Here is a 9576-nt window from a genome sequence, read left to right on the forward strand (position 1 = left end):
TCACGGAAGTCCCACTTGTCAGCCCAAAGGTTTGACGAAAGAGGGTGTAGACCCACGAAATTGATAGAAGAAAAATGTTTCCACCAAAATCCTAATACTTTTTACACCACACACTTTTACCTACCCATCTTTATACCCACTTGTTACTTTCCATTGTATAGAGATGAGGCAACCATAATTTTTGGTAAGACATCCTAAAATCTCTCTTTTTATTTCCTTATTGTTGTGAGCTGATTAACTCTCTTTTGTTTATCTTCCTTTTATGTTGTGCGCTGGTTGATTGAGTGACAAACCTTCCATTTGTGTTGTGCGCCGTTGCACTATCGCCGGGCTGCCTTCGCGAGTGCCCACTGTAACATGCTGTCGTCGCGATGGCCGACTGCCCCAGGCAAGTGCCGACCTTCATCTTTGATCTTGAATTCATTAAATCAGTGGTGAGGATGCCACCCCCTCCCCCGTTGCACCTTTGCCATGGTGCATGTTTTCTCCATGGCGTTTAGGGATTTGTCTAGCGATGTTTGTTTTTTTGTTTTGCTAATTGTCGTCGAGATCGCTGACCTCCATCTTTGTTCTTTGTTTCATTAAATCAGGGCACTATCAGGGTCCACCTGTGTTTCCCATCAGATCCTAACCCCCAAGTTGCATGTTGTATCAAGGTATTTATTTTCTCCATGACGTAGGACATCAAGCAACATCGATCGTCTAGGGACTTTATTTAACAATGTTTGTTTTTTAATTTGCTTGTATGTGTGAGGCGATGAATTCTTAGAGCACATATCGGCAAGTTTTTTAGCACCAATCCCCATAGTATAATTTTTTTGGTGAAATTAGATGTGTAATTATATGTGCCCAAGCTGTTATCCAATATTCGTGGAGAAGTTCACTGCAGATGTGATGCCTATGAACTTAAGGGTGGTGGTGAATCGGAATGCCGTGACCAGCCGGGGTCTAGAAATAGCAATTGAGTTTGCTCTCGCTTTGGTAGAGCGTCTATATGGCAAAGAGAAGATGGAGGAGGTTGATGGACCTTTGGTAAGCTGTAAGTCATAAAACTCCTCTGTTTCTCTTTATTGTGTTATTCCATCACACAACAAATAATATTTTTAGTAGTAGTTGGATGTAATCCAATTACTTTTAAATCATTTGACTTTAAACACGTGCCTGTCGGGTGCATGTGCACTAGTCGTAGCAAACACGCGCCGGTGGCGTGGACCGAGCATGCAGTCCCTTGCAAGCCGCGCTAGAGCAGAGCAGCAGCTCCGGTGCCCGCGGCCAAACTCTGAAAGCAAAGCAGCGCGCGAGCGAGCATCTCCTTCCCCTCCCCTCCCTTGCGGGCCTCGGCGCCTTGCCCTCGCGCTCTCGCGGCAGATCCCGAGGTGGCTCGCATTTCCAGACACAGCGCCCCGACGACACGCGATCCCAACGCCAAGGGTCAACTCGAATCCACCACCACGGCACCACCCCCGCTCCCGCGCCCGCCTTAAACGCCGCCGCGTCGCGTCGCGTCGTCCACCACGACGCAGTCGCAGCCGCAGCCGGAGCAGCAGCAGATCCACCACCGACGCGCACGCGCACGCGCACGCAGGCGCGGAGCCCTGGATCCCGCGGAGCAGGAGGCGGTCAAGCCGTCGCCCACGCCCCCCGGGCGCATCCGCTACCGCACGCCCTCCTCCCCGGACCTCCTCCTCCCCACCGACGCCAAGATGCGCCCGCGCTACTCCGCGCTGCCCAACGGCCGCCAGGACACGCTCGCCGACCGCCTCCACCGCTACCGCGGCGTCCTGCTCCTCCTCCTCGCCCCGCTCGCCCTCGTCTCCCTCGTGCTCCTCCTCATGCCGCGCTCGCCCGCCGCCTCCTCCTCCGCCTCCTCCTCCAGGAGGACGGGGCCCTTGGATGCCGCCGCGGGTGCTAAGAGGTACGCCGTCATCTTCGACGCCGGGAGCTCCGGCAGCCGCGTCCACGTCTTCTGCTTCGACGCCAACCTGGATCTGGTCAACATTGGCAGCGAGATCGAGCTCTTCGTCCAGGTAAACTACCACGAACTAGTTGTGCCGGTAATGCACATCAATTGGATCTGGATCTGGATCCGGTCCATATCTCCTCACCATCTTACCGCCCTTCCACTCGCAGAAAAAACCGGGACTTAGCGCCTACGCCAGTGACCCGCGGGAGGCTGCCGAGTCGCTCGTCCCTCTCCTTGATGAAGCCAAGCGAGTGGTACCTGCGGAATTGCGCGACCAAACGCCCGTCAGAGTCGGGGTGGGTGGCACGCCGCACCCGTAGTGGATTTTGTAGTTCGTGCTTCATGATGTTCTTATTGCCTTTTTTCTCCATCCATGCGCAGGCCACCGCGGGGCTGAGGAATTTGGGAGCTCAGAAGTCTGAAGAGATCTTGCAAGCGGTAAATTTCTCTTATCGCCTTCTCTTGTGAGTGATACCATAACTGTCTTCATCAGTGGGCATAGTATTGTTTCTGTAGTTGACTTCGTTGTTTTAGTTCTATTACTATGATCGTAAGTTTTACTGACTCAATTTGATCACTGCTGAATCTGCGATTGGTGCAGGTTAGGGATCTTCTTCGTGACAAGAGTTCGTTCAAAAACCAAGCGGATTGGGTTACGGTTCTTGATGGGTCGCAGGAAGGGGCGTACGAGTGGGTATGATGCTGCCCTTATGTAACCATTGCTCTTGTGCACTACCGCCGTCCAGCTGATTCTCAGAATGTTTGGCACCATGCAATGGGGAGTAGCTCAGGTTCTGTATTGATGACATTACTTAGTGTACCTGCAATCACTTGGGACTGTTTCAGTGGGCAATCAATCTGTCAATCTTTCGAGAACTGATATCTGGCATGCTGGTATGTAGTTGTGTATAAGCCAGGGTTGAAACCAGTGTAGATTCATAAAACTTAATACGTTTAAATTCAGCAAGTTCTAATACAATAAGGTTAGCAGGTGTGATAGAGTTTTTGATATCTCCTGATCAAACAATCCATGTGAGGTCTTAGGATTTATTCACAGTTGGTGCGAAAGTGTTTAGAAATCACTTGTGTACTTCCTTTTAAATTCAGACTTTACTCTGGAGAGTCAGAAACAAGTATAACTCTTCTCTCTCCTTATAGGTCACTATCAACTATCTGTTGGGAAATTTGGGAAAGACTTATGCAGACACAGTTGGAGTGGTCGATCTTGGTGGTGGATCTGTCCAAATGGCATATGCTATCGCAGAGAAGGATGCAGAAAAGGCTCCTAAACCATCTGATGGGGAAGATTCATATGTGAAGAAACTCTTCCTGAAAGGAACCACATATTATCTTTATGTTCACAGGTCGGTGTTACAAATTATTCAGCTTTGCGTGATTGCTGCTGTTTTTTAAAAAAAACTTCTAATTTATGAATCTTGCATGTTGAAAACTAAGGATTAAAAGAACAGAAATAAACATTCCAAAACCTGTTTAATCTCTCGATTGTGTTCCAGTCCTGTAAATCCCTTTTCAACCTATTTGGATTCATAGGTTATATTTTCACCAAAAAGCATACAATGTTGTAGTTCTGATAGTGGCAACTCAAGGGAATTCTTATGTAATGACAAAAGCAGAAATAGCACAACACTTATGCCCAAGTAATCTTAAGGGCATATTACGCCATTATGTGTAAAAGGTGTGACCTAAAAACCAATACTTTAGTACTGTTTGAAGGTGTAAAGTCACGCACTAATGCTCTGTGTGCATTTTGGTGAATGTCTACTCCAAATCACATCACATGATTTTGGCTGCATTTTTTTTCCAGCTATTTGCACTATGGATTGCTGGCTGCTAGGGCAGAGGTCTTGAAAGCTGGCAATGGCAATGGTTACAGCAACTGTATGTTAGAAGGATATCAAGGTACGGTTGCTTACTTGTACTCTATTCTCTTCTATCATGCCTTTCCTTTTTGTGTAATATAATAATGATTTAGCTTCCTGCCAATGAAGTTGATGTGTCCTTATCACTGTTAGTAAAAGATGATGATGAACTTTGTTAAGTTTCTTCAGTATTTTGTACACCAAAGGGATAGCTACTCATTTTATAACAAATTCAGGTGTTTGTTTCCCTCAATTCAATTTTATATCTGTTCTTGTCTATCTTGTTGATTTTCGTTTATATGACCTTGTGGGCAAGAAATATCTGTGACTATACTCATAGACACATAACAAGTACATGGACATATAAGGGATTATGAGCCCGAATGGATATGCAATGCGAACTTTTTAAATGGCATGCTTTGTGCCACAACTTTATATGAATGATCATCTGACGTTTTACTGACTGCAGATACTGTATTTGGTTTTATCTGTCTCTGTAGGGCAATACAAATATGGTGACGAAACATTTGAAGCCTCAGCTTCACCTTCTGGTGCCAGTTATTCAAAATGCAAGGATGATGCAGTGAAAGCTCTTAAAGTGGATGAAGCATGCACCCACATGAAATGTTCTTTTGGTGGCATCTGGAATGGTGGTGGCGGTGCTGGACAGAAGAATCTCTTTGTAGCATCGTTTTTCTTTGACAGGGCTGCTGAGGTAAGGTTTTGTGCAACTGATTATAGCATTTTGTCTGAACTTCTGAACTTAATTCCAGTTCAGCACTCTCTGTTTTATCAATATTCATTTCTAATCATATCCTGGTGTTTGCTCAGGCTGGATTTGTAAACCCCAAGGCAGCTGTGGCCAAGGTTAAACCCTCAGACTTTGAACAAGCTGCCAAGCGTGCTTGTAAGTTAAGCGTGAAGGATGCCGAAGCTGCATACCCCGGTGTACAAAAGGATAACATTCCATACGTATGCTTGGATCTTGTTTACCAGTACACACTACTTGTGGATGGATTTGGTATGGTTTGATCAAATGAAAATAATCAGCTTGAAGGTTTTAAGCACAATTCTCACTTATTTTGCTTTTGTTCTCACAGGTGTTGATGCGGACCATGAGATGACCTTGGTAAAGAAGGTCCCTTACAATGGCGCATATGTAGAAGCTGCGTGGCCTCTTGGCAGTGCCATTGAGGTTGCATCTTCATAGGCAGAAAACAGTTTAGCAGGGAACATCAGAAGGCGTTGGCATCATGAAATTTTGGGTGAGGGGTTTTCATACGATCGATTGGTGTTGCGCTTGCTGAAGTCACCATTTTGTCATTCAATTCTTCGGCCTCCTATGCTATAGCTTTATACACAAGGCACTGTTGTACTTCGTTCATTGTAAGCCCTATTTTTTGTACTAATACAAGTTAGTTGAAAGCATCTATCATTCTTTTTGACCTCTACAAAGAACACAAGGATGTGCATAAACACATCATTCGCTCACTGAAAATGCATAGATGTGTTATCCATTGACTGAAGATATGACTGAGGCTTTGCCCTTTTGTAACTGAAAGACTGGCTTGCTTTATGCGGCTGTGCCTGATAGAACTACACCAGGATATATTTGTGTTCGTCGTCTCGAAGAGCTGAGCTTGAGCTAGCTGCTGGTTGCTGCGCCTGTGCACTGAGTTCTGATGCAAACGACACAGCGGCTGGTTCCGGCCGAATTAGGCTATGGTTTTGTTGGGCTTTTCGAGCAGGTGGGCTTGCTATCGTGGATTTGCAGGTGCAGTTTTGCTTATTCTGATTTGTGCAACCGGCAACTGTTGTCCTTCCTCTCTCGGTTTCAGAGGAGCAACACCATTGGTTAAAACTCCTTTTGAGTTCAGGGAATCTTTGAGTTGTGCGTCATGAGTGAGGTAAAAACAGGGACAAGTGTGAACATAAGGAGCCAATGGGGAGAAGTGCTAGCTGAATGGAACGTGGCACGCTCTAGAACAAGTACAATTCGTTCCATGATCGTGTGGAAAACTTTACATGTGGATAACCCCCGTCAAGTAAAAAAATCATTGTGTCGACCTCTCACCTGAAAATGGAGTGTCAGGTGTAAGCAAAGCTGAAACCACCACGTCACGCGAGAGGCCATCTCCGGACGTCACGCCCATGATTTGTTTGGTTTGTTTCATCGATCCGGAGATTGATTTTGATGGGACGAATGGGCCAATACTTTGTACCAGCTTCCTTGTCTGAAATGACCTAAAGGCCCTGTTTAGTTCTTCACTTGTAAACGCAAAAACGCCGTAAACGCATTATTTTACGAAGGAATCTTACTAATTTGAAGTACTAAATGAAGTCTATTTACAAACTTTTTTGCATGGATGGGCTGTAAATCGTGAGACGATTCTAATGAGTCTACTTAATCCATGATTTGCAACAGTAATGCTACAGTACCATCCGCTAGTTATTAATTAATCATGGATTAATTAGCATCATTAGATTCGTCTCGCGATTTACAACCCATCTATGCAAAAAATTTTGCAAATAAACTTCATTTAGTACTTCAAATGGCCAAGATTCCTTTGCAAATTTTTTTTGCAAAATGAACTAAACAGGCCCAAAGTATTTCTAGTACCATTTAATCTTGTACCACTAGCTCGCACATGCTTGCAGTTCTTTTTTTTTAAAAAAAACTTGAAAACCACAAACGCAGCCGCACACAGCTGACAGCCTCAAACCTTCAAGCTCACCTGGGGTGGGGGGGGGGGGGGATCAAATATACATATATTTGCCCAAGAAAAGTGAACATATATAAAAACTGAATTTGAGCTGTTTAGTGTTCTTCAGGAGTATATTCTACCCTCTGCCACTTGGAGAAGCTATCTGGAATCATACGCTTTCCTGAAGGAGCTCCTACCAGAGAATCATTTCTATCCATCCTTTTTTCCACAGCCGTCATTTTATTATTCGTAGAATTTAATTTGTAGTGCAATGGCGGCTACCACCATACTACTAGTGTACATAAAAAGTAATCGCTGAAAGGTCCAATAATCCACCACTCAACTACTGTGAAAACGGCGCGCCGTGAATTGTCATCCACAGCAAGCACCTGATTTTCATCCAGGAAATCGCAGGCAACAATGATCGATACATCCTGCCGCCAGAGGTAGGGGAAAACACCCACAGTTGTTTTATTAGTAATTCCAGTGCGTGCTGTAATGATCTTTTATTAACGGTATATTTAATTTTCAGTAAATTAAGAATCATTACTATATTGATGATCTGGCGGCTACATTTCTCGTAACTAAAAGGAGTAGTAGTATGTACATGAGATAGATCAAGCTCCAGCTGGGTTTGCACGGTGCCTGGAATGAATAGTACATGTACATATATATATATATATATATATATATATATATATATATATATATATATATATATATATATATATATATATATATATATATATATATATATATATATATATATAGGGGAGGGAAAAATCGTATGCCTACGGCGCATACTTGTTCAATACTAGTTCTAGTACAATACTACAATACTACAATACTTGTTGAATAATGCATGCGCCGCATGCAGGTGATCCGTAGATTTGACTGATGATGCCAAATTATTAAGTTAACTAAAAGTCAACTAGAATAACTGAGGGAGCCTGTGATGGTTGAGATCGCCCAGCACGGATGACGTCGCGGGCAAGGCGCTCGCCGGCTGCGGCGCGTCCAAGCACGACCCGTTGAGCCTCTTGCCCGGCGGGTGGTGGTGGCCAGCAGCAGCAGCAGTGATCGCCATCCCGGCGCACTCGTCGGGACCCATCGACGAAGTCGCCTTGCGCTTCCCGCCGGCGGCCGGGGGCGGCGAGTAGATGGAGTGCGCGCTGTCGCCGACGGCCAGGAGCTGGTTGAGGGAGGGGTGCACGGCGAGCGGGTCCTGCTCGGCCGGCACGGCGGTGCCCAAGATGTGTGCGAACGCGTACTCGTCCAAGAGCTCGGAGATGGAGGGGATCTTCGGGAGCCTCGGCAGCAGCGCCGGCTGCTGCTGCTGCTGCTGCTGAGTGAAGGCGGCGCTGCTGGTGGTGGGCGCGTAGAAGCTGCAGATGTCGTCGAAGCCGCCGGAGGAAGGGTCGTCGTGCTCGTAGTCGGCGAGCGGCGGCACCATCGGCGACGCCGCCTGGCCGGACTTGTTGTAGATCCGGCACAGCACCCAGTCGTCCAGCTGCACGCCGCACACGGCACCAAGATGAAGATTATGTCATCGCCGTACCGCGTCATGTCATGGGCATGCATGCATCGTTGTCAACAGCAAGTTAGCTAAGCTTAAGCTAGCCGCGCCTACCCAAATCGCAAACCATAGTAATTTCCTAGCTAGCTAGCTGTTGCGTGCACCGGCAAGCTGCCATTGACGGTGAGGGCGATGCTGCTATAGCTAGGTGTGGACGGAAGGGCAATTTGGTCACCGATCGAAAAATTAATTAATTAAAGCAGTGGCGACCAGCGGCGCGCGCGACGACTGGCCGGTGCAGCAACATGCATGTACACAAACAGCACGCATGCGACCGGCATGACACGCGAATGCTGTTGCACTAGTCGTTAGCTAGGAACCGATCGAATCAATGCAAATTGGTGGCCATGACCGGGACCGGTGAGCGAGCTGAGGTGACGCAACAAGCACTTAGCAGCAGCACTGCACGTACCCTCATGGAGACGTTCCTGAACTTGGAGGGCGGGCGGTAGGCGGCGGCGGCGGCGAGCGGGTTGGCGGCGGCGAGGCGGTACTCGTGCATGATCCAGTTGGTCTTGGTGCCCCTGGGCGGGCGGCCCTTGTAGAAGACGAGCGCCTTCTTGACGCCGACGCCCTCGCCGGTGGCGCTGTCGTGGATGGGCTTGTCGGTGCCGGTGGCCTTCCAGTAGCCGGACCCCGCCGCGCGGTTGGGGCGGATGCCGTTGGGGTACTTGCGGTCGCGCGGGCTGAAGAAGTAGTACTCGCCGTCGCCGTAAAGCGCCTTGGCTGCACGCACGCACACAGGTCAGCAGGTGATCGATTCGATCACATATATAATCAATCGATCAGATCAAATTGCCTTACAGGGGAGGTCCCATGGGTCGAACTTGTAGATGTCAACGTCGGCGATGATGGGGACGGGGCACGGCGCGGAGGCGGCGCGGTTGCGGAGGTAGTGCAAGATGAGCTCCTCGTCGGTGGGGTGGAACCGGAACCCCGGCGGCAGCTGCGACGTCGCCGCCTGCGACATCATCATATCCATCTCCATCTCCATCTCCATCATCATATATCGTCGCCGGCCGGCCGGCCTCGATCGGTCGATATGGACCACCAGGTAGCTAGTAGCTAGGCAGCAGCTCGATCGATGGAACCGCCGAATCGAGGACTGACTGCTCAAGCAAGAGATCGACAAGAATGAAGAAGCTCTCTCGGTCGGGGACGAAGCAGGGATGGGCCGCCGCTTATATGGTTGAGGCGTTGAGCCCGCGCTGCGCTAGCTTTGTCCGTTAGCGTGACACGGCGGGCGCTGGCATTCTCGTGATTTGCGGGCTCGTCGGAGGGCAGTACAGAATTGGGCTAGCGCGCTGTCGTTCGATTCGTTATTCCTCACGTCCGGCATGACTCGTGTGGGGCGGGCGTGTGGCGTCAGCATGCAGGCAACGGCGGCCGGTCCGGCCCAGCCGGCCTCGCTCAGATCGCTACTGCAATAGTAAACAATCAAACACCTCTTTT

General features: G+C 48.2%; 2 protein-coding genes across 2 annotated transcripts; one reads left to right on the top strand and one right to left on the bottom strand.

Annotated features, from left to right (window-relative positions):
• The first annotated feature begins 1241 nt into the window (after nt 1–1241).
• On the top strand, nt 1242–5369 carry LOC120662197 (probable apyrase 2). The gene is made up of 9 exons (XM_039941321.1): nt 1242–2027; nt 2131–2259; nt 2345–2401; nt 2565–2657; nt 3122–3327; nt 3789–3883; nt 4344–4558; nt 4675–4864; nt 4944–5369. The coding sequence occupies exons 1-9, from the start codon at nt 1704–1706 to the stop codon at nt 5051–5053; spliced, it is 1419 nt and encodes a 472-aa protein (XP_039797255.1). The 5' UTR covers nt 1242–1703; the 3' UTR covers nt 5054–5369.
• A 2027-nt stretch (nt 5370–7396) lies between these two features.
• Nucleotides 7397–9294, bottom strand: LOC120662198 (NAC domain-containing protein 2-like). Its single transcript, XM_039941322.1, has 3 exons — nt 8929–9294; nt 8537–8850; nt 7397–8058 (listed from the first exon to the last, which is right to left on the bottom strand). The coding sequence occupies exons 1-3, from the start codon at nt 9128–9130 to the stop codon at nt 7480–7482; spliced, it is 1095 nt and encodes a 364-aa protein (XP_039797256.1). The 5' UTR covers nt 9131–9294; the 3' UTR covers nt 7397–7479.
• Between the last annotated feature and the right edge of the window lie 282 nt (nt 9295–9576).

This window comes from Panicum virgatum, chromosome 2N (assembly GCF_016808335.1).
Source record: "Panicum virgatum strain AP13 chromosome 2N, P.virgatum_v5, whole genome shotgun sequence".
In the NCBI taxonomy this organism is placed as follows: domain Eukaryota; kingdom Viridiplantae; phylum Streptophyta; class Magnoliopsida; order Poales; family Poaceae; genus Panicum; species Panicum virgatum.

Excerpts from the sequence above, each read along its gene's own strand:
- LOC120662197 (XM_039941321.1), top strand. The coding sequence starts at position 1,704 with ATGCGCCCGCGCTACTCCGCGCTGCCCAACGGCCGCCAGGACACGCTC. Across the intron at positions 2,260-2,344 it reads AAACGCCCGTCAGAGTCGGG|GCCACCGCGGGGCTGAGGAA; the intron begins GTGGGTGGCACG and ends ATCCATGCGCAG. Across the intron at positions 2,658-3,121 it reads AGGAAGGGGCGTACGAGTGG|GTCACTATCAACTATCTGTT; the intron begins GTATGATGCTGC and ends CTCTCCTTATAG.
- LOC120662198 (XM_039941322.1), bottom strand. The coding sequence starts at position 9,130 with ATGATGATGGAGATGGAGATGGAGATGGATATGATGATGTCGCAGGCG. Across the intron at positions 8,851-8,928 it reads CGACCCATGGGACCTCCCCT|CCAAGGCGCTTTACGGCGAC; the intron begins GTAAGGCAATTT and ends GCGTGCGTGCAG. Across the intron at positions 8,059-8,536 it reads TCAGGAACGTCTCCATGAGG|CTGGACGACTGGGTGCTGTG; the intron begins GTACGTGCAGTG and ends TGCGGCGTGCAG.